Below are 24,678 nucleotides of genomic sequence, written 5' to 3' on the forward strand. Positions count from 1 at the left end.
AATGGCCCTCCTCCTGTTTCTAATTCTTAAATTTTTATGTTGTTGGTGTACATAGGCTTTTAGAAAGCATTTCAAAAAGTCACAGATAAAGGCCATTCCATGAGATTAAAGCAGTCAAATTCACAGATAGGAAGCTGAGAGCCTTTTCTGATGAATCAACCAGTTAAAAAGATAAGATCTGTAAGCAGAACAATGGGAGATCAAATACCATACAGGTAATAAATGATACTGAAAAGATGAATGGCGATGAATGGCAAAATATGGAGCTGATGTCTCAATGTTGTAACATAATGAGTAACCAGCATATAATAAACATGGCAGTCATTTATGATCAAGTACTATTTAAAACTGAGATGAGGCAGAATTTATTTTCTCAGAGGGTTGTTAATCTTTGGAATTCTCTTCCCTGTAAAAGAGTGAAGGCTGAGTCATTGAATATATTATATTCAAGGCCGAGCTTGATAGATTTTGATCAACAAGGGAGTTAAGGATTATCACTGTAGTATAGAGGGTTAACAGATGGGATATGCTAATATATGACATAATTGATGTATCATTGACATCAGTCAGCCATGTGTTAGACTCTTGAGAGGGAGGTTGGAGAGGTCAGGAGCAACATGCCTACTCTGTAGCTTGTTTAGATGTAATATTAATAAACAAGTGTTAAGCAAGTATCAGAGTGTGACTACAGTCTGTCCAGTAACCAAGAACAGGGGGACCATCTAACAGCAAGGTGGGAGCAGTGGAGACATCAATGTAAAAAATACATCGGTTATCGAAGGAACCACAGAGTGAAGGAAAACTCGATAGCAGCTTGTACCTACAACCTAACCAAAGGAGGAGGCAAACTGGAGAGTGGTAACGATGACCTTACCTAGTGAGCAGTCCCTGCCTATACCCTGCCCGTTTGACTGTCTCGGGGGTCCACAGAGAGGCCACCAGTGGGAGTTATGGAAATGCCATTTCCTTTGATATCAAGCAGCACCCAGGCAGCCTGGGAGTCTGTGAACCTATTTAACGGGATTGCTCTGTGCAACATTCTCCACACCAGGTTCTTCTATTGTTTCCTGCTGAGCTTAAAATTTTGGGTTTAATTTTATACCCATTTTGAACCAGTGTAACTACAGGAAATTCTCAGCCCTAGTGCACTTGAGTGCAGGAATTGACAGGCAGGAGGGAATGGATCAAGGACGAGAGGGCACAGATTTGAAGTAATTGGCAAAAGAAGCAAATGTGACTTGAGGAGAAACTTTTTCACGCAGTGCGTGGTTAGGGTCTGGAATGCATTGCTTGAGAGTGTGGTGGAGGCAGATTCAACCGAGGCATTCAAAAGGGGACTAGGCAGTTATCTGAAAAGGAGGAATGCACAGGGTTATGGAGAGAAGGCGGGAGAACGACACAAAGTAAATTGCACATTCGGAGAGCCGGTGCAGACAAGATGGGCCGAATGGTCTCCTTCTGCACTGTAAAAGTATTGTGAATTCCCTGTGATTCTACGAGGAGTAAAAATTTGAGGACATCCAGGAGCAGCATCATTATGCGAGTGACACAATTACACCAGAGCTCACTTGATATTTCACTCCCTGATTGTGTGCATCTCTGGGTGCAAGCACACAGGAAATTCCTACACCATGACCAGAAAATGGTGTGGGCTGCGAAGTGTTTGTGTTGGCCTCTGTCCTTGTATTCCTGGCATCCACTCCAGCTCTGTGATGCTATGTGTCAGGAACACTGAAACAAAGCTTTAAGCTAAAAACATGCGTAATGTTGCCCTTTATTGCAAGGGGATCGGAGTCCAGAAATAAAGAACTCTTGCTGAAATTGTACAGGACTTTGGTGAGACCACATCTGGAATACTGTCTGCAGCTTTGGTCTCCAAATTTAAGGAAGGTTATAATTGCACTGGAAGCAGTAGAGCGAAGGTTCACTAAATTGGTCCCTGAGATGACGGGGTTGTCCTATGAGTAAATTGAGCCTATATTCTCCAGAGTTTAGAAAAATGAGAGGCAATCTCAGTGAAACATACAAGATTCCGAAGTGGCTTGATAGGGTAGGCACTGAGAAATGGTTTCTCCTATCCGGGAATCCAAAACACAGGGGCTCATGATAAGGGAACCGATTGTTTTGGATTTAAACAAGGAGAAATTTCTTCTTTTGGTTGTGAATCTTTGAAATTCTCAACCCCAGAGGGTTGTGGATGCTCTCCTCGAATACATTTAAGGTGGGGATAGACAGATTTTGGTCTCTTGGGGAATTAAGGGATACGGGGAGCGGGCAGGAAAATTGGAGTTGAGGCCCAAGATCAGTCATGATCATATTGAATGACGGAGCAAGCTCGACAAGCCATATGGCCTACTTTTGCTACTGTTTCTAGTGTTCTTGTGTGTCAGCAGGTTAAACAGAAACCCCCTGATCCACTGCCCAAAAACTCACCCAAAAAATCTAAGTCTTAAATCAGTGCGAGATTGAATTTCTTTCTCAATGAGCTGACTGAGAATATCCTCAATTGTAACATTTAGGGGAAAATTATATTTGACCCAAGTCAGTACAATCTCAACTTTTCCTTTACTCATTATTTCCATATCTTTCTCATCTCTCCCTCAATCCTTATTTATAGATTCATACAGAAGGAGGCCATTTGGCCGATCCACCCAGGCCAGCTCTATGCAAGAACTGACGGACTAGTCCCGTCTCACCCCACCCTACCCCGATCTTCCACCCCCCCGCCCTACCCCGATCTTTCACCCCCCCGCCCTACCCCGATCTTCCCCCACCGCCCTACCCCGATCTCCCCCCCCCAGCCCTACCCCGATCTCCCCCCCTCCAGCCCTACCCCGATCTCCCCCCCCAGCCCTACCCCGATCTCCGCCCCCCCCAGCCCTACCCCGATCTCCCCCACCCCAGCCCTACCCCGATCTCCCCCACCCCAGCCCTACCCCGATCTCCCCCACCCCAGCCCTACCCCGATCTCCCCCACCCCAGCCCTACCCCGATCTCCCCCACCCCAGCCCTACCCCGATCTCCCCCACCCCAGCCCTACCCCGATCTCCCCCACCCCAGCCCTACCCCGATCTCCCCCACCCCAGCCCTACCCCGATCTCCCCCACCCCAGCCCTACCCCGATCTCCCCCACCCCAGCCCTACCCCGATCTCCCCCACCCCAGCCCTACCCCGATCTCCCCCACCCCCGCCCTACCCCGATCTCCCCCACCCCCGCCCTACCCCGATCTCCCCCCCCCCGCCCTACCCCGATCTCCCCCCCCCCGCCCTACCCCGATCTTTCCCCCCCCCGCCCTACCCCGATCTCCCCCCCCCCCGCCCTACCCCGATCTCCCCCCCCCCCGCCCTACCCCGATCTCCCCCCCCCCCGCCCTACCCCGATCTTCCCCCCCCCGCCCTACCCCGATCTTCACCCCCCCCGCCCTACCCCGATCTTCCCCCCCCGCCCTACCCCGATCTTCCCCCCCCCGCCCTACCCCGATCTTCCCCCCCCCGCCCTACCCCGATCTTCCCCCCCCCGCCCTACCCCGATCTTCCCCCCCCCGCCCTACCCCGATCTTCCCCCCCCCGCCCTACCCCGATCTTCCCCCCCCGCCCTACCCCGATCTTCCCCCCCCGCCCTACCCCGATCTTCCCCCCCCCGCCCTACCCCGATCTTCCCCCCCCCGCCCTACCCCGATCTTCCCCCCCCCCGCCCTACCCCGATCTTCCCCCCCCCCGCCCTACCCCGATCTTCCCCCCCCCGCCCTACCCCGATCTTCCCCCCCCCGCCCTACCCCGATCTTCCCCCCCCCCGCCCTACCCCGATCTTCCCCCCCCCCCGCCCTACCCCGATCTTCCCCCCCCCCGCCCTACCCCGATCTTCCCCCCCCCCGCCCTACCCCGATCTTCCCCCCCCCCGCCCTACCCCGATCTTCCCCCCGCCCCGCCCTACCCCGATCTCCCCCCCCCCCGCCCTACCCCGATCTTCCCCTCACCGCCCTACCCCGATCTTCCCCTCACCGCCCTTTTTCCTTTTTCAAATATTTATCCAAATTCCCATTTGAAGGTTATTATTGAATCTGCTTCCACCGCCCTTTCAGGCAGCGCTATCCAGATCACAGAGATAAAAACAAAAAGCTACTGCGGATGCTGGAAATCCAAAACAAAAACAGAATTACCTGGAAAAACTCAGCAGGTCTGGCAGCATTGGTGGAGAAGAAAAGAGTTGACGTTTCGGCTCCACATGACCCTTCAACAGAACTGAAGTATAGTTAGGAGAGAGGTGAAATATAATACTCAGTTCTGTTGAAGGGTCATGTGGAGCCGAAACGTCAACTCTTTTCTTCTCCGCCGATGCTGCCAGACCTGCTGAGTTTTTCCAGGTAATTCTGTTTTTGTTTTGGATTTCCAGATCACAACTGGCCACATAAAGAGTTCTCATCTCCCCTCTTGATTCTTTTACCAATGATCTTAAATCTGTGTCCTATGGTTACCGAACCCCCAGCTAATGGGGCAGTTTCTCCTTATTTTACTCTTAACAAAAAACCCTTCATAATTGTGAATAGATCTCAATCATTCACTCATTAACTCTCTCTCTTTCATTTAATCACCTCGTTTTTCCCTGGCTCTATTTCTACCATTGTTTCTCTCCTTTATCAGCCTCTCTCCCTCTTTATTTTCATCACTTTGATTCCATCAACTCATTCCTTTCATTCAGACTTTGTTGCCTTAATTCTCCCTCCTTATTTGTGGCAGTTGTTTCCCTCTCTATGTCTTTTCTCTCTCTCTCTCTCTTTTATTTCCTTCCTCCAGGTTCTTGTTTGCTGCCCTCCCTCTCACTTCCAGCAGTTTATTTTCCCTCCCTATCTTTCTCTACCTCCTATTTTCCTCTCCCACTCTCTCTCTCTCTCTCTCCTGTTTGTTTGCTGTTATCTCTTCCTCCCCCTCCCTTCCGGAAGTCCCGCCTTTGCTTATTCCCGAAGCGCCTCCTTGTCCCGGGATTTGGTTCTGCCTCTGGTCCCGGGATATGATGTGTTAAAAGCCCGGAGTTGAGGCTTGTGCAGGGGGGTCCGCCGAGCGCTACCTGTCCGAGAGGCGGGAGGAGGAGGAGGTCTCCCCGAGTCCCCCCCCCTCCGCCTCTGCCCCGCCGCCAGACACATTGTAGCCGAGCCGGAGACACATTGTAGCCGAGCGGGAGACACATTGTAGCCACGGCCTCGCCAGCGCTGGTATCAATCCACCCCCCACACCCCCCACCCCTCCCCACTGCCCGGCTGCCTTCAACCTTCCGCCTCTCCAGCCAATCCTTACTCCATGAACAGCCCAAGATGTCAGGGAAACATTACAAAGGACCTGAAGTCAGCTGCTGCATCAAGTATTTCATATTCGGCTTTAACATTATATTCTGGGTGAGTAAAACACGCGCACAGCAACACCAGCTGGGGAGTCTTATTCTGACAGCTGGGCTTAGGGATGCCTGGACACGAGGGAGGGAGGGAGAGTGGGAGAGGGAGGTTTACAGAGAAGGATGCAGGATAAACCCGGCCTGGGAAACACTGTGGGAGGCAAAAGACAGATAGAAAAGATCCAGCAATTGTTCAGTGTTAGAGATTATACAAGAGAGGCTTTGTGTGTGTGTGTGAGAGAGGGAGAGGCCAGAGAGTTGTGTGTGAATCATGTACACTGGGTGTGCTGGCATTGTTTTTACAAAAAGAGAAAAGTTATTTTAAAAATTGCACCATAACAAAATATATTGCAAACTGACCTTGTACAGTGTTATTAAAGTGTATTTATCTCCTGTTTGTTTGGCTTGTGTCCACAGACCAGAATGTGTGACACTTTGTAATTTGCACAGGCTGCCTCTGGTATTCAAAGGACCCTCTCTCAGCACTTTTATAATCAAAAACCAGGATTTTTTTTGTATTTACTTTGGTCAAAGTCTTAATTTAGCATGAATGAATTCTGCGTTAAACTATAAGATAAAGGTCAGTCACTCTGTTGCAACATCGTTTACATGGCCATGTTTTGCCAGTGTCATTTTGAATGTTAACCGTACCCATGTAGTTGATTGGAAATTATTGGTTCAAAGCAGTCATATTTGTCTCTGTGGACGGGTGTGTGTGTGTGTGTCTGTCTGTGTGTAAATATGTGTGTTTGTACATGTGAGTGTGTGTGTTAAATATAATTGCCATTGCAGGAATGTATTGTTTTTATAAGGACAGGAGCTGTATGAAAATGAAAATGAATAGTAGGTAACTGTAAAATAGTATGTAGGTGTGTGCCCTATTAAGGCTTGAAAGTGTAACTGATCTTTGAAATGAATGGTGGGTTCACATAGAGGTTAGGTTACAGTAAGAATCTCATTTATTTGATGCGTAGGTTAAGAGTTTGCAGATGTGAAATTTCTTGGTAAGGTGGATTGGAAACAAAGCATTTTAAGACTGTTTTATATCTGTAGGAAAGAGAATTGTAACAGTAGGAGGTGAGAAATGTTATGAATTATCCTAATTGTAGCATTCATTGTTTTTAATAGTGTACTTTTTAAAATTTATGCCTATCTTGTGGCTGTTTTGTTTTTAGCTTGTTTTATTGCTTATTGCAACTTTTGAGGAAATGGAAGTGAGGTTGGGGGTGATGCACTGAAGGGTGGGGGAGGATAGTGGAGCAGGGGTGCCAGAATTGGGAGCCAGTTACATGGAAACAATGATCCAATAAGTGGAGTAGGAAAAGAATGTCGTTGACTAAGAGTGACACATGTTTCATGTAAAACTCTGATAGAAATTGGTGTTTGCTATGTGAAAGACATCGTCTAATAGTTACTAGATATGGCCAGCTGCTTTAAAAAGTCAATGAGCTATATTTTCAGGAAGAACTGAGAGGCTATCACTATCAGTAAATACTGAACAGGCTGGGTCTCATCTCTCCAGGAACAAGGATGCGAGGGTGGGGACAGGGGGGTGACCTGAAAGAGGCCTTTTGAAAGGATTCAATAGGTTAGACATAGAGAAGATGTTTCCAAAACCAGCAGCCATAAATATAAGGTAGACACCAATAAATCCAACAGAGGATTTAGCAGAAAAGTCTTTACCCCAAGAGTGGTGAGAATGTGGAACTCATTACCACAGGGAGTGGTTGCGATGAAAAGCATAGATACCATTTAAGAGGAAGCTAGATAAACACATGAGGAAGAAAGCTATGCGGATAAAGTGGGAGGAGGTTTATGTGGAACATGAATGCCAACATAGACCAACTTGGATGCCCTGTATCTTTTGTACATTCTAGGTAATCCAAGAATCCGAGGAACATCCTAAAAACCAGGAAAAGTCCATTTAAAAAATTGTCCTGTAATGTAGCAATCCTTGACAATCTAGGGCCATTTGGTGGATTGCATTTGGAGTAATCGTCCATCTGAATTTGGTTTCCCCTGCCTCTCAATATAAATGAGCTGTGTATTCTAACTACTAATGAAATGAGCCAATACTTATAACTTAGCAGGGCATTGCAAAGAATTGTAATGTTGCCATACTATTTCTTTTTATTTGTTTAAATGGTACGCTTAAAGCAGCAGCATTTTTGGTAAAGGATGAAATGTCCTATAAGTTTCCCAGTCAGCTAGGCCAGACATCTGGTAACTCTGTTAATGCAACAATTGCCAATGAGAAAATCACTTAAAAGAAAAAGAAAAATACAGGCTGTATGATATGCATTACGCTTTAAGAAATAATTAATACAGAATGCTAGGAAATGACTTTGAGATAATTTGTTATTTTATTTTTGATCATTTCTGTGATGCCTAGAGGGCAACTAATAAATTATTGTGGTGTAAAGTGCTGTCAGAAATCTACAGCATCTTAACTTTCTCCCCTGCAATGCACTGTGATCCAGCAACACTGCAAAACTCAATCTGTCAGGGCATGTACATGCTCTATTATTTTTCAAAAGGACCTCTGTAGCAATAGGGTAAAGGGCGGCCATCAAAGGTTGCTCGGGGAGGCAAAGAATTAATTCCGTGTACCAGGGATGAGGCACTTCATTTACGTGGGGAAAGAAAGGCTTGCATTTATATAACTTTTCACAACCGCTGGACATCTCAAAGCGATTTACAGCCATTGAAGCACTTTTTGAAACATAGCAACCAATTTGCACACAGCAAGCTCCCACAAACAGCAATATGATGTTGACCAGGTGAACTGATTTTTATGATGTTGTTTGAGGTAGAATTAATTAAGGAACTAGAGAAGCTGGAATTGTCCTTTCAAAGAGAAGGTGAAGGGGAGATTTAAGAAGGTGTTCAAGATGATGGGTTTTGATAGAGTAGATAAACTGTTTCTCTTGATAGGAGTGTCAGAGGGGGCAGATTTAAGCTAATTGGCAAAATAGGCCTCTGCAAAGTCTTGGGATGCATTATTATATTAAAGATGGTGCTGTATCAAAGCAAGCTGTTGTTACAGCTTTGATCAAAATAAATTCAGAATAAATATTTTGTGGTCTGAACTAGGTAATTTGAATAAAATAGATAAAGGCAAAATACTGCAGATGCTGCAAATCTGAAACAAAAGCAAGACATGCTGGGGAAAACTCAGCAGGCCTTGGCAGCATCTGTGGAGAGAAAGACAGAGTTAACGTTTCGAGTCCGTATGACTCTTCAGAATAAAATAGTGCTAGAGGTTGTTTTTATTGGAATTGGCAGATGATTCACGTGAAGCAGCTTTAGAATTAAGGATAGACTGTATTTGTGAAAGAGCTGGCACTGTTTAAAACAGCCCTTAGTAAACCTTCAGATGCAGACAACGCCGAAGGAAAGACAGCAAATAAGAAATAAGGGCTCTGTTTCCTGGACTTGGAAAATCAGGGCGGGGGGTGGGGGGGGTGTGGTCACTGGGCCTTGGACCCCTGCAAAAGCCACAGAAGGTTGGATATCCTTGGGTGTTTAGATTGTTTGACTGCTCTTTGTAAAGCTGTTGAATAATAATGTTCCAGTTAAGCTGCTTAAATAACAGGGTCATTTCAACTTGACCACGCAACTACATAGGCTGGGTGTTGATGTGCAAGGGTTGTTGAAACATTCAGTCTGGTATATTGCTGCTGTATTTTTTTGGGGGGGTCGGGGGGGAAGTCAAACAAGATTTCATCATATCAGAGAGGCAAAAGACAAAATACAAATCGGAAGAGCTAATGTTGCTCTCTTAAGTCTCTGGTCAGGTCCTATTAGCGTGCAGCGTGCAGTTTTTGATTCTACCCATTCTTCCTCTGCTAGGGTAAACAGTACAGAGGAAACAAAGACTATACTGGGAGCCAAGGGAGGGAGGCTGAGGAAGTGCAGCTTGTTCTCCTTGGTAAAGAAGCTTTCAGACTACCGCATAGAAGTTTTTAAACTTACAAAGAAGTTGGGCTCAGGCAAATTGTTTGCACTTGTTGGCATTTATTCAGCCAAGTGCTGCTTTGCACGGAACATTGGGGAGAAGGATAGAGATGCACTCTGCATGTGTATTGTGCCCTTGCATTAATGAGGGCATTAGCAGGGAGAGCATACGCTCATTAAAGTCAGCAGATTCAAATCAGTGGCACTCACTGGTGCTATGGTGACTGGCGTGACACTCCTGAAACATGGGTAATTCAGCTGCTGTGATGGAACCGTAGCTACAGACAAGCTGGTTGCCAGCTGCATAAACTGTTGCAAAAGGGCTTACCCGGCACACCCCCACCCACTTCCCCCACCCCGCTGCCCCCAAGGTGACCAACTCTTATGAAATAAGGGACATTTTGACTGGGAGGGTGCGGGTGACCAATTGAACAAGGGGCTGCTGGTGACCTTAAGATAGTTTGGGGAGGGGGGGATGGGTTTCTGGTAATTGTGAGAGCAGGGGTGGGGGATTGTGTCTGGTAACAATAGGAAAAGGGGGTTGGTGCTGGGGGGATGTTTGTGGTTTAAACCAGAACTTACAACTTTCCTTTTTGGAGTCACAACGTCATCTCTCTGCTGGCTAATTCACAGACTTGCAGTCCTGATTGAATTACTCAATTGAGACTCCCAGGCTCAGTTTCCCACAGGCTGTCCTAGAAATATGGAACAAAGGTATGGGACAAATGGTCAAAATTAGGGGCAGCTGGTCACCCTGACTACCCCCTTCCCTCCCCACCCCCACCCCGGGCGAGGTAAAGGCGATAGTCTCTCATCGAGGGCACATGTCATCCCAGCATAACGGTGATGCAGGTTCTTAAGTTGCTGCCTGCTTCACTGAAGGAGAGTTTAAAGGGAGGGTACGTAACTTTAATATTAAGAGTAAATGCAGGAATTCATTCAGAACCATTTCCCACTGTGTAATTGATACTGAATCATGCAGGCCATTCAGCCCATTCTGTCTGTGCCAGCTCTTTGGCCCACTTCTTCAGCCCTTTTCCCTCCCAACGCCCTGCAAATGTTTCCTTTTCAGGTGTAGATCTGACGTAACTTCATAAATATTAATCGCGTTATCAGAGAAGGCCATTGAGGCAGACAGCAAGTTGGACCAGTTTGTACTATGGCTTTTGTGTTGAGAGAGAAAATGGCATCAGCCAAGAAGGTTGGGCTTGTTGGCCCAAAGCACTGTTCTTAATTCCTCAAAAGCTCTTTTGATCTTGTTTTTCTTGGTATGAAGGTGTAAACTGTGAATACTTCTCATTACTCTCTTGGACATTATTTACAAACGTACAAAATAGATGGAGAAGAAAAGACCAGCTGATCCATAATCCTGCCCCACACTCATGATCCTCAGCACCCATCATAACTAGACACCCACCCACCCCTCCACCACCTGCCCCTTCTTGCCAACTGCACCTGTGTAATCTCCTGAAGAGGTATAAAAAAAGTTCCAAAGAAATAGTCCAGGGTCAATTTGACCCTGACTTGAGTTTCCAACCACATGACCATGTGATCAGGAAGGCAGCCCATTTCCAGCATTGTCACATCACCAGACTCCATCCCTGCCTCAGCCCATCTGCTGTTGAAATCCTCGTCTATGTCTTTGTTAACCTCTCAACAATTATTCCAATACACTCCTGGCTGGCCTCCATTCTTCCACTTTGCATAAACTTGAGCTTGTACAAAACTTGTACCTGCATATTAACTTGCAGCAATTCCCGTTCACCCATCACCCCCTGAGCTCACTGATGTACCTTGTATCTTGGTTAAGCAATGCCTCACTTTTAAAATTCTCATCCTTGTCTTCAAATCCCTCCATGGCCTCACCCCTCTCTATCTCTAATCTCCTCCAGGACCTTTGCGCTCCTCCAATTCTGGCCTTTTGAACATCCTTGATTATAATCGCTCCACCATTGGTGTAAGTACACCCACAGGTGCTTTTTTTTTTCTGCAGCGGCTCAATACAACTGAGTGGCTCGGCAGGGCCATTTCAGACGGTGGCCACATTGAGTCAGCCACGTTGCTGTGAATCTGGAGTCACATGTAGGCCAGAATGGGTAAGGATGACTGATTTCCTTCCCTGAAGGACATTAGTGAACCAGATGGGCTTTACGACAATCCGGTGGTTTCATGATCATTATTAATGAGAATACCATTTCATTCCAGTATTTTTATTAATTGAATTTAAATTCCCCTGGTCCTCCCCAGCTGTTAAACTGGAATAATCTTTCAAATAGGCAGACTGTCTAGTCCTTTAATTATTTTACAAAACTTAATCAGATCACCTCAAAGTCGATGCTGTTCTAAATTGAAAGAGAAAACCTTTTCTTGGGAGTGCTCGCCGATTTGTTGATGAAAATTTGGTCCCAGGGAGCTTGGCATAAAATATATATTTACGTGAAAAAGTTATGATATTGGAGATCAAGTAGCACTTTGACCCAGCTGGACTCTGCTCACCGACCCGCGAAGTCCTTTCTGTCTTTAAGGAGATTGCTAATTAAGGGTGGAAAGCAGGACGAGCAAGGTACAGATAGCCCTAGTGGGGGTGGGGTGAAGGGATCAAAAAAGGCTAAAAGGTAGAGATAAAACAATGGATGGAAATACATTTAAAAATAATGGAAGTAGGTGGGAAAAGAAAAATCTATATAAATTATTGGAAAAAAAAGGCGGGATGGGGGGGCGAGGATGTCAGAAAGAGGGTGGGGATGGAGGAGAGAGTTACCGCTTTGCAGAACACCTTCGGTCTGTCCACAAGCATTACCCAGACCTCCCTGTCGCTTGCCATTTCAACACTCCACCCTGCTCTCATGCCCACATGTCCGTCCTTGGCCTGCTGCATTGTTCCAGTGAAGCTCAACGCAAACTGGAGGAACAGCACCTCATCTTCCGACTAGGCACTTTACAGCCTTCCGGACTGAATATTGAGTTCAACAATTTTAGATCACGAGCTCTCTCCTCCATCCCCGCCCCCTTTCCGATTTTCCCCACCCCCCCTTTTTTTCCCCAATAATTTATATAGATTTTTCTTTTCCCACCTACTTCCATTATTTTTAAATGTATTTCCATCCATTGTTTTATCTCTACCTTTTTGCCTATTTTGATTCCTTCACCCCACCCCACCCCCACTAGGGCGTTTCTATCTATACCTTGCTTGTCCTGCTTTCTACCCTTAATTAGCATATCCCTTAGATAATATCACCACCTTCAACACCACTTTGTCCTTTTCTCTGTGACATCTTTTGGTTATCTCCACCTATTACTGGCCCTCTATCCAGCTCTACTTGTCCCACCCCGCCTTAAATTTAAAGCTTATATTTCACCTCTCTTCTGTTTATACTTAGTGCTGTTGAAGGGTCATTCGGACTTGAAACGTTAACTGTGCTCCTCTCCGCAGATGCTGCCAGACCTGCTGAGTTTTTCCAGGTATTTTTGTTTTTGTTTTGGATTTCCAGCATCCGCAGTTTTTTTGCTTTTATTTAAGGAGAGTGTATCAGCTTAAGGGACTGAATGGCCTACATTCCTAAAAGTTGAGTAGAGACCAGAATCAAGCGATCTAGACTGCATATGAGTCAGAGGGTGAATTTGGGCGTTACTATAATATATTACTTAAATTGCTTCTTTCTGAAATGGGGGAAGGGGATCATCCAAGGAGCGCAATAGAAAGTAAATGATTGCCAGGGAAACTTGGTATATTCAGCATTGGCAGGTTGAGAATTCAGTTACTAATGGAGATATTTTCACTTCACTGAATACATGATGGTGAATATTTCTCAAAAGAAAAGTCCAGCCGTCTTCTGCCCTTATGTTCCGTGTTGCTATGGCAATGAGTTAAGAGACCAAGTAAATGCTACTTTTTCTTTTAAAGGGGATTTATCCTTTCTTTTGTCCTATTTTTCTTTCCTATTTCCACCCTACAGCTAGTGGCCTTTGCCTATGGTGCTCTGAATAGATTGCTCAGAAAACATGAGTGTGTGGCCCAAGAATAGTTATTTGGCTTTGTGATTTTTTTTTGAATTTGCTCTCTACTGACCTGCTTTCCTCAAACCCTTCCCTGCATGGCAAGGGTGATGAATGCGAACCCAGCAAATTGAGAGTATAGGTGGATTGAACGCCATTGCTACTGCAGTGTACCATTGCTATCCCACTCTACTGGATTTCATAAAATCATAATACATTCGGAATCGTAGAATGACACAGGACAGAGGGAGGCCATTTGGCCCATCGTGCCTGTGCCAGTGCATTTGAAAAAGCCATTCAAATTATAGTCCATAGCCCTGCAGATTTTTCCATTTCCAGCACTTATCCGACTCCCATTTTGAAAGTTACAGTTGGATCCGCTTTCACTGCCCTTTTAGGCAGTGCATTTATGGGGAGATGGTGGCATGGTGGTAATGTCACTGGCCTAGTAATCCAGAGGTCCAGGCTAATGCTCTGGGGCACAGGTTCAAATCCCCCCACAGCTGGTGGGATTAAAATTCAATTACTAAATCTGGAATATAAAGCCAGTCTCAGTAATGGTGACCATCATCATCGATTGTTGTAAAATCCCATCTGGTTCATTAATGGAAACCTGCCATCCTTACCTGGTCTGGCCTACTTGTAAGTGGGTCTTAACTGCCCTCTGAAATGGCCGAGCAAAAAAATCAGATTGTAACACCTCGACGTGTTAATTTGTCATTCCTCATGTCATCTCTGCCTTTTTAATCAATTACCTTAAGAATATAAGGACTTTTGGGCCCATCTTTGCTCATCAGTCCAGATTGAGAGACCCTTTAGTTTGTGCACTAAGGGTTTCCAGTGTTTAATTGTAAGTACTGATCACTGTGTGAAGAACAACTTCCTCACACGAGTTCTAAATTTTGCTTGAGGTAACCCAAGCTCCTCTTAGCTGGTTGTCATGGTTTAATTTTAAGTCGTGTTCCACGTCCACCTTTCCTATACCACTCAGTGCCTTATAAACCTTTGTAGGGTCACCAATAGCTGCCTTCTTCCAATGTTCAAAAGCCTAAGCTTATTCGATCTTTCCTTGTATCGGTTCTGTGATTCTAACCGTCAGTTTCTTGGCCCAGCCCTACACTAGGATTTGAACACTTTTCTCCTGTCAGTGGTCTGCCACCAGTCTTACTCTAACCGTTTTGCTGATTTTTCGTTTTTTTGCAATGTCTCTGTTAAATTTCAGCTGTCAGTGTTTGCGCATTATGCCAAGTTCTTAATTTGTAGTTCTCGGAATCAGAATCAATTTTTCCTCCTCGTTTGTTTTGGTTGGTCTGTTGAGTTTGACCAGCTGGGTCATACAGTCGAAGTCCCAACACCAATCCTGGGGCATTCCATACTGCACTTTTTCCCACCTAACCCTGATCCCTCCATTACTTCCCACCCAACAACCACTTTGGTTTTATCTTATTTCCAGGTTTTACCTTGTGTCACGACTCACTGGGGATAGTGTGCTGTAATGTCAAGCCCTACTGCTCCCCAAGCCACGACAAATGTGAAAAAGTTTGGCCAAACCATCAGACTGCCCCAATTCTACCTAACAGTTTAATTTAGGTTAACAGACTACAAGCTTAATAAGTAAACTTAATAAGTAAATAACTGTTTATTGAAAAAATTGTCTTTAACTAATGACAAAAGAAAGAAATATGAACTGCTAACTTCTAACGCTATAACTTAAACTCTATCCCCTTCTTAAATCGCTATATATACATACACACACACACACACACACACACACACACACACACAACATGGTTTTTAAGGATGGGATAAAATAGTTCAATAGCACCAATTCCGGAGTAGAGGATTCGATGGGTTGATTTTGATTGATGTCTTCCAAATTCCTTTCAGTTCTTGTTGATGACACGAGATGGTCTTCCAGCACTTTCAGTCTTTAGCTCACTGGTTGAGCCCTTGCCTTTCAATGTCTTAACAGTGATTTTGCCCTTTGTCTTTTGACAGGAGTTTTCAGAGAGAGAGAGCAGGTTATAGAGATATGAGAAGAAAAGCCAGCTAGCTAGTTATTGTGTAATTACTGGAATCTTCCACACACAGGGGAGAGAGGTTTTAGGTCTTGTTCCTTTCAGGCTAGGAGTTATTCAGCTGCACTGCTCTTCACACTAAACCTTGATCACATTGTCAGGCAGCTCCCTTGGTCCAGGACTCTTTTCCAGCACCATCCTGTCTTTCATGGCACACTCTGTTCCAGGACTGCAACATTGCATATACCTCTCATCCTGTTTCAGTGGACATGACTTTCAACCTGCAGCCATTGTAATTCTAATCCGCAGCCCAACAGAAAATAAAAAGATATGTTCCTCACACTTGTTAATAACTGGACCTTTCATCTGGATCTTTGGCTTTCGGGAAGCCAAATAAATTCTGCTCCAGGGTTCACCTGGGAGACAATTCCTCAAAATAGTGAAGGGGTTCGGTCAGGCAGGATGTTCCCCACTTGAACTAGTGTTGGTCACTGTTGATACTAAATTAATAAAAAGAAAAGAATTGAGCCTGTAATGATCCCCATATGTCCCAAAGCACTTGGATTTTGAAGTGCAGTCACCATTGTAATGTAAGGAATAAGGCAGCAAGCTCCCTTAAACAGCAGCATGATAAGTACCAGATAATCTGCTTGCGATGTTGGTTGAGGGATGAATATTTGCTCCAGGAACCCAGGTTTTCTTCATAATTGTGTTCCAATCTTCTTTTTGTTTCAGTGTTGGGTGCAGACACATTCCTGTTCCCTGTGTGTGTGTGTGTATGTGTATATATATATATATATATATATAATATATATCCCACACACACACACTCTCTCTCTCTCTCTCTCTCTCTCTTTCTTCTGATCAACTCCCGCCGTTGCACACCTACCTGTTTTGCAGGTAGTCAATACCTATCCTGCATTGACTTCTCCTCCCCGTCCCTGCATGGTCCCTTTAGGAGAGCCCCAAGGTTAGGATGAAGAGCAATGACATGGAGACTGAGAAGGACCAGCCACATCCTCAGCCACTCATCTTCATCCTGTAGCTTGGTGTCTGTTTCTGCTCTGTCAAATACTTCTGGATATTCACTTTGCTCACTCAAACTTCATAAATGTAAATTATGGTTTTTTTTTTGTAACCCATATATCGCCACGAGCCTTCTGCATTACCCTGTGACCCACGTGTCCATCTCTGTGCGAGACAAAATGCTGCCATGGAAACTGTGAACAGCCAAACCAAAATCTACTCTACTCATGTTTGGCTCAGGTGTTGGGGGGAGGTGGAAGAAGGAAGAAGAGAGGAGGTCAGCAACATGTCTCTTCTGCAAATTTGACCAGTGCTGCCAAATGTTGGAGTATCATATTGTCAGGAGCTCAGGATGGTATATGGTTCAAGCAGATAGTCTGACGTAAGTTTATTGTCTGCAAGAAGAACCTTTTGGATGTGGTGAAGCTTTGCTTTGTCTCAACTGGTGTTGTAGAATAGAACATTGCACTAATTCGGTAGTGGATGAAATAATTACTTGTGGAGACTTGCATTAATGAGCAATGATTTCGGAGTCATTAATGAGGCAGTTAATCTGAGGATTGTGGTTTTTTTTTGCTTATGTTGAATTTGTATTTTTTAGTTTCCCTTCACTCATCATTCCATTTAAAAAATGCTATTTGGCGTCATAGAAACAGGAGGAGGCTATTCAGACCCATGAGCCTGTTCCACCATTCAACTAAATCATGTTTGATCCATATCCTAACTCCGTCTACCCGTCTTGACATCCTAATGGAAAGTGAACATCCATTCAGTCTGCCATCAGTGGGTAATTCTTGGAATATAGTCTAGATTTCCCAGCAGTGGAAAGGAAAAATCATGGGTAAATCATCCTGGATGTGCAATTTGCAGAGCTCCCAGCAATTGTACAGAGTATGGCATCAGTTAATGCCAGTAGGAGGTTAATTATCAGCCTGCAGCAATAGCTCAGTGGGCGGCACCCTTACTCTGAGACAGCAGGTTATCAGTAAAAGTCCCACACTGGGGTCGCAAACTCCAAGCTGACACTCCAGTGCAGTAGAGAGGGAGTGCTGCACTGTCAGGGTGCCGTCTTTTGGATGAGTTATTAAACCGTGGCCCTGTTCTCTCTTCTAGGTGAATGTAAAAGATCCCGTGGTGATATTTTGATGAAAAACAGGGAAGTTCTCCCAGTGTTCTGGTCCAATACTTATCCCTCAAACAACCTCACTTAAAACAGGTTATCTGGCCATTATCACGTTGCAGTTGTAGGAGCTTGCTGTGCAAAAATTGGCTTTTGTGTTTCCTACATTACAACAGTGACTACACTTCAGAAGCCGTTCATTGGCTGTAAAGTGCTTTGGGAGCAATCTGAAGTTGTGAAAGACGATGTATAAATACAAATCTTGAATTTTTTCAATAGCTCACACATGGAGCATAGGGACGTGAGAGAGATGCCAAATACTGTACTTGCAAAGCTAAATAATTCTACCATGGCCAAATGATGTGAATAGGTGAATGTTTGTTTGTCCAATGTAAATTTAAAATAATGATCAGTGTGCATGATTGGGACAACGTATGTTTTCTGAATGCCTGAAGAACAGTGTCTCAAAACAGTTGCACATCGTGACACTGCTGTTTGATTAAATCTAGCTGAGGAATCAACAATGTTTCTTGTTGAAAATGAAAAACCAAGCGAGGGAGAGAGAGATAGAGAGAGGAAACCAAAAGTGTTTCAGATGGATAATGCTGCAAAAAGCCAGATAATGACTGAAGTGGTCCCATAAGAAAAGAATAAAAAAATATGGTTACAAATCCTGGTTTTACGTTTACAACAGCTCATAACACAAAAGCCATCTGAATTGGGGGAAAAAACAAACTTGTATTGATAATCCAGCCTCAGGATGTCCAGCGAAGTTCTTTTGAAGTGCAGTCACTCATGTAATGTACAAAATGTAGTGGACAGTTTGTGCACAGCAAGCTCCCACAAACATCAATGAGATAATGACTAGATCATTATTTGTTACATTGATTGAGGGATAATTGCTGTCCATGACACTGGGGAGAACTCCCCTGAAGGTCTCAGAAATAGTGCCATAGGAGCCTTTGTGTCTACCTGACAGGATAGAGGGGGCATTGATTTACCGTCTTATCTGAAAGATGACATCTCTGACAGTGCAGCGTTCTGTCGGTACTGTAATGGGTGTATCAGCCTGGATATTGTGCTCAAGCAGTATGTGATATAGTTAAATGATCCCACAACCAATGGACCAGGTCTAAGCTCTGCAGTCCTGCTACATCCAGTTGTGAAGGTGGTGGACAATTCACTGGAGGAGGAGGCTCCACAAATATCCCCACCCTTAATGATGGGGGAACCCAGCACATCAGCGCAAAAGACATTGCAGCATTTGCAACAATCTTCAGCCAGAAGTGCTGAGTGAATGATCCATTTCAGCCTCCTCCTGAGGTTCTCAGCAACACAGATGCAAGTCTTCAGTCAATTCGATTCACTTCACGTGATATCATGAAATGGCTGAAGGCACTGGATACTGCAACGACTGAGACCTACAACATTCCAGCAATAGTACTGAAGACTTGTGCTGTCAGCCAAGCTGTTCCGGTACAGCTAAAACACTGGTTGGAGTCATACCTAGCATAAAGGAAGATGGTTGTGGTTGTTGGAGGGCAATCATCTCAGTTCCAGGACATCGCTGCAGGAGTTCCTCAGGGTAGTGTCCTTGGCCCAACCATCTTCAGCTGCTTCATCAATGACCTTCCTTCCATCATAAGTTCAGAAGTGGGGATGTTCACTCTTGATTGCACAATGTTCAGCATTCACAACTCCTCAGATACTGAAGCCGTCCACGTCCATATGCAGCAAGACCTGGACAATATCCAGGCTTGGGCTGATAATTGGCAAGTAACATTTGTGCCACACAAATGCCAGGCAATGACCATCTCCAAGAAGAGAGAATCTGACCATCTCCCCTTGTCATTCAATGGCATTACCATCGCTGATTCCCCCACTATCAACATCCTGGGGGTTACCATTGACCAGAATCTGAACTGAACTAGCCAAATAAATACTGTGCCTACAAGAGCAGATCAGAGGCTGGGAACTCTGCAGAGAGTAACTCACCTCCTGACTCCCCAAAGCCTGTCCACCATCTACAAGGCACAAGTCAGGAGTGGGATGGAATACCCTCCACTTTCCTGGATGAGAGCAGCTCCAAAACACTCAAGATGCTCTGCAGGAATTCACTAAGGCTTCTTTAAGGCAGCTTCCAAACCCATGACCATTACCATTAGAAGGACAAGGGCAGCAGATAGATGGGAACACCATCCTCTACAAGTTCCCCTCCAAGCGACTTGGAAATCTATCACCGTTCCTTCACTGTCGCTGGGTCAGAATCCTGGAACTCCCTCCCTAACAGCACTGTGGGTAAACCTACACCACATGGACTGCAGCGGTTCAAGAAGGCAGCTCACCACCACCTTCTCAAGGGCAATTAGGGATGGGCAATAAATGCTGACCCAGCCAGCGACGCCCACATCCCGTGAAAAACAAAAAAAAGTCTCTGGAACAAGGTAAATTAGTTGAGTGCAGGTACAGCAGTGGAACGAATTGTGAATTTTGAAAAGCAAAGTGTTCAGAGGAAAAATTACATCTTGACCAGATTACCAACATCTTCTCTATCACAAAGCACATAATACATGGCATTATGATAAATGTTCTGTACTTTACACATTTAATTAGGGTGCCTGGGTTGGTCAGTACAGTGATACTCATTATCAGCTGGTGAGATGTGAGTGAGGTAACCCTCAGGAAGTCTCAAGCCCTGAATACATACATGTGACTACCAGAGAGGTTTATATAGCTGGCTAAATCAACAGCAACTTGTATTTAAATAGCACCTTTGCTGTAGTAAAACTTCTCAAGGTGCCTCACAGGAGCATTATAAATCAAAATATGATACTTCCTGATGTGGCTCGGTATGTGGACAGGTGACCAAAAACTTGATCAAAGAAGCACATTTTAAGGGACATCTTAAAGGGGGGGGAGAAATGTAGAGGGGTGGAGAGAAGGCAGAAGCTTGGGCCCCAGTCAGCTGATATCGGGAACGCACCAGGTCAGAATTGGAGGGGAGCGGAAATTTCAGAGAGTTGTGGGTCTGGAGGAGATTAGAGATAGGGAGGGTGAGGTCATGGAGGGATTTGAAAACAAGGACGAGACTTTTAAAATTCAGGATTTGCCTAATTGGGGCCCAGTGTGATTAGTGAACGGGTTTTAGTGTGAGTTTGGATGCTGCTGAATTCATGGAGGGTAGAACTTTGGGTGGGGGGTGGGGGGGGGATAGCTGGTCATGAGTGGGTTGTAATAATCAAGTCTTGAGATGACAACATGGAGGGTTTCAGCACCAGAGGAGCTGAGCTGGAGCAGAGTTGGGCAGTGTGACAGAGGAGTGGAAAGGGGGTCTTAGTGATGATGCAAACATGTTGTCGGGAGCTCATCTCAAGGTCAAATATGACACCAAGTTTGTGAACAGTCTGGTGCAGCCTCAGGCAATTTCCCGGGAGGGACATGGTGTCGGTGGCTAGGGAGTGGAGTCCTAGGTGGCAACGATGGCTTTGATCTTCCTGGTATTTAGTTGGAGGAATTCGGCAGAAGGAAGCTGCTAGTAGATCCGCTGTATTGGAGTGACTTTCTGATCACCCTGGACTGGACGTTGGACAAGTGTTCTGACAACATTGTGGAGGTGGGGGGTGCAGGGAGAGGGTGGTAAGGTTGGAGTAGGTGATGTCATGTGTACCTTGACATTGCGCAATTTTTAAAGTCAACGTTTTTAGAAGAAAATTGGCATAAAATGCTTTGAACTGGGGTCTGGATGACCTCCCAGTTAACATCCCACAGTACAATTTAATGTTTGTGGTCAATAGCAGCAACCATGGTGTGCTGTGCAGCAAGTTGTGTTCTTGATAACTAGGTCAAATGTAACCCCCCCCTTAGTTGGTGTCAATTGATGTGGTTGGATTGGTCAGAATGATACCCTATACCGATTACTGAGACATCATGAGTTAGAGTATTCTCAGGAAATTAGATTTCTTATACTCAGAATATGTGCAACATCTGTTGTGCCTGACACCTACATGGTGACTATAGCAGAAATAGTCTTTGTTCCAGTAAATCCTCTGAGTGTTTCTTTCATCCTGACCCCTCTTTCTATGACATTGGCTCAGTGGGTGACCCTTTTGTCCCCATTCAGAAGGTCGTGTGTCAAGTTGAACTCCGGAGACTTGAGCACCGAATTCAGCCTGACGCTCCCAGTGACTAAGGCTGCCAAGAAAAATAATATATGTCACTTTACGAAAGGAACATGTTCATTTATATAGCGCCTTTCATGATACCGTAGATCCCAAGTGAGTTCATTTACAGCCAAATGAAGTATTTTTAAAGTGTAGTGCACTGTTGTAATGTAGGAAATGCAGCAGCCAACTTGCGCACAGCAAGCTCCCACAAACAGCAATGTGATAATGAACGGATAATCTGTTTTTTAGTAATGCTGATTGAGGGATAAATGTTGACCCAGGTCACCGGGGATAACTCTCCTGCTGCTCTTCGAAATATTACCACTAAATCTTTTACGTCTACCTGAGACACCTGACAGGCATTCTGACAACACAGGCAGCGGATAGGTCAGGAGAGTTGGCTGCTGTCAGTCCACACGTGGAACTTGATTGTCTTTTTAGTATATCAACATGTTTGGATGAAAACAGGATTAATATGTGCTAGGCTTTGAACTGGTGGCCTGGTTGCCATTCACCATTGTGTTGTGAAACTTAAATGTACTTGATCAATTGCAGCAACCATTCTGCCCTTTTCGGTATATTGAGTCCTTGATAACTGGGTCAAATATAATCTTTCCCTTGCCGTGTTCCAATTGCTGCACATGCTAATGTCAGTTTATTCCCTTGTTTCATGTGAAACTAATACTAGAAGTTTAATCTTTCACACGGTGTCATCTTTATGCTGTTTCTTTATGAAGTAATATAATAACAGAGAGTTGTGCCCTTGCAATAATTGGTGCCTTCCTTTAATATGTCAAGTAACTGATCAATTCATGTTGTGAAAGATTGTGGAGTGTATTGCCCGTTTCCAGTTATTGATCTAATTGCATTGCACATTAGATATTGGCATCAAGTTTCCCTCGGTAATATCAGTGTAACCCCTGTGGAATTGGCTGAACCTGTAAAAAGATCAAGGAATTCTAAATTTGAGTGAGTTACGTCCAAAACCACTTACATTTGAGATTTCCACGAAATGTTATAATTGCTTCAAGATCCAGTTGGTCTGAAACTGGCCCCGCCCACAAAATTGGCCCCCCTCCACGTTTAAAATCGTGTGATTCTGTCGATTTGCATTGGTTCAGGCAGACTCTTCAAATTGTGCTCATTTTCTTAGGTATGCAGGCATTGGCCAGCACACTTTAAAAGCTTTCTCCACATTCTTTTAAAAAAAAAAGAAAAAAATTATTTTATTAAAAAACTGACCGGTTAGAATTGGTGGAACCATTAAATGTAGTTTTGTTTCACGTCATTTTTAGTGATTTTTTAAATAAGGTTGCTCACAGTTGGCTGACTGGACATGAACCGATTTGAAGTGATTGGCGAAAGTGGGGAAAGGTTTTTAAGCAGCGAACAGTTACAGATCTGGAATGTGCTGCCTGAGAGAGGGACGGAGGCAGATTTGATCGTGGCTTCCAAAGGGAATTGGTTGAGCGCCTGAAGGGTAGTCATTTACAGTGATATGGGGAAAAGGTGTCGGGTTGGGACTTGCTTAACTGCTCATGCACAGACTCGATGTGCCAAATGATCTCCTCCTCCTCTGCTGTAACCATTCTGTTGACTCATTGTGAGAATAAGTTAAGGGGAATCCGTAGAAAGGGAAGCTTGAAATCTCCTGGCTCCAGCAACCCAGCACTCCAGTGGATGGAAATTTAGGAAGCAGGCTGATAGTAAAGGCCTAGACCACCCACCAGTACTGTTCTGAGCTAAACTGAGTGCCCGCCATGAGTAACAAACAAGTTGCCCCCACCTTCCAGGTACCATGCCCTAAGAGGGCTTTGGCCACCATGGACTTCCATTGGACTGGTCCATGATTACACTTGGCAAAGTACTGCAGTGGTTTGCTGTTGCCTTCTGCAGTATGGCTGACCAGGAAACTCTCCCACTCTTTACCGCCTGCCATCAGGCGTATTGGAAGGATTTACAGACTGATAATCAACCTATTCGACTTTGTTATGCATCACCTTCCATGGCCATCAAGTGGACTTTGAACCCGAAGATCCTGGCCCAGAGGAAGTGATGTTACTACTGCACCACAAGGCCTCCCTATGCCCCTCTACCACTACCCCTGAAACACTCGCACACCCATCCAACACAAACAGTCCTGCCAGGGCATCTGGAGATTATTAAGTGAACTTTTCACCTGAGGGAGCAGGGAGAGCACTTTCCCCCTGCCCCACCCCACCCCACCCTGCTATCAATTCCCATCCTCCCCAACCACCTCACCATTTATATTTAATATTTTGATTAGCTTTGTTGGGCAGATAAGTGGCAGATGGAATTTAACCCTGATAAGTGTGAGGTGATACACTTTGGAAGGAGTAATTTGACAAGGAAGTATTCAATGAACGGCATGACACTAGGAAGTTCTGAGGAACAAAGGGACCTTGGCGTGTGTGTCCATAGATCTCTGAAGGCGGGGAGGCATGTTAGTGGGGTAGTGAAAAAGGCATATGGGACACTTGTCTTTATCAATTGAGGCATAGATGACAAAAGTAGGGAGGTCATGTTGGAGTTGTTTAGAACCTTGATGAGGCCACAGCTGGAGTAGTGTGTGCATTTCTGGTCGCCACATTATAGAAAGGATATGATTGCACTGGAGGGGGTGCAGAGGAGATTCACCAGGATGTTGCCTGGGATGAAACATTTAAGTTATGAAGAGAGGCTGGATAGACTTGGGTTGTTTTCGTTGGAGCAGAGAAGACTGAGGGGCGACCTGATGGAGGTGTACAAGATTATGAGGGGCACGGACAGGGTGGATAGGGAGCAGCTGTTCCCCTTAGTTGAAGGGTCAGTCACAAGGGGGCATAAGTTCAAGGTGAGAGGCAGGAGGTTTAGGGGGGATGTGAGGAAAAACTTTTTTACCCAGAGGGTGGTGATGGTCTGGAATGCACTGCCTGGGAGGGTGGTAGAGGCGGGTTGCCTCACATCCTTTAAAAAGTACCTGGATGAGCACTTGGCACGTCATAACATTCA

General features: G+C 45.1%; 1 protein-coding gene and 1 long non-coding RNA gene across 2 annotated transcripts in view; one reads left to right on the forward strand and one right to left on the reverse strand.

Annotated features, from left to right (window-relative positions):
- The window catches only part of LOC144698535 (uncharacterized), a 143,247-nt gene that overhangs the window by 106,017 nt on the left and 12,552 nt on the right, over nucleotides 1-24,678 (reverse strand). The gene's annotated exons all lie outside the window — the stretch shown is intronic.
- The window catches only part of LOC144698006 (tetraspanin-5), a 92,870-nt gene continuing 73,186 nt past the window's right edge, over nucleotides 4,995-24,678 (forward strand). The window contains exon 1 of the mRNA XM_078569977.1: nucleotides 4,995-5,390. Within this exon, the coding sequence (XP_078426103.1) occupies nucleotides 5,310-5,390 (81 nt within the window). The 5' untranslated portion in view covers nucleotides 4,995-5,309. The remainder of the gene's footprint in view (nucleotides 5,391-24,678) is intronic.

Source organism: Cetorhinus maximus, chromosome 1 (genome assembly GCF_964194155.1).
Source record: "Cetorhinus maximus chromosome 1, sCetMax3.hap1.1, whole genome shotgun sequence".
Classification (NCBI taxonomy): Eukaryota; Metazoa; Chordata; class Chondrichthyes; order Lamniformes; family Cetorhinidae; genus Cetorhinus; species Cetorhinus maximus.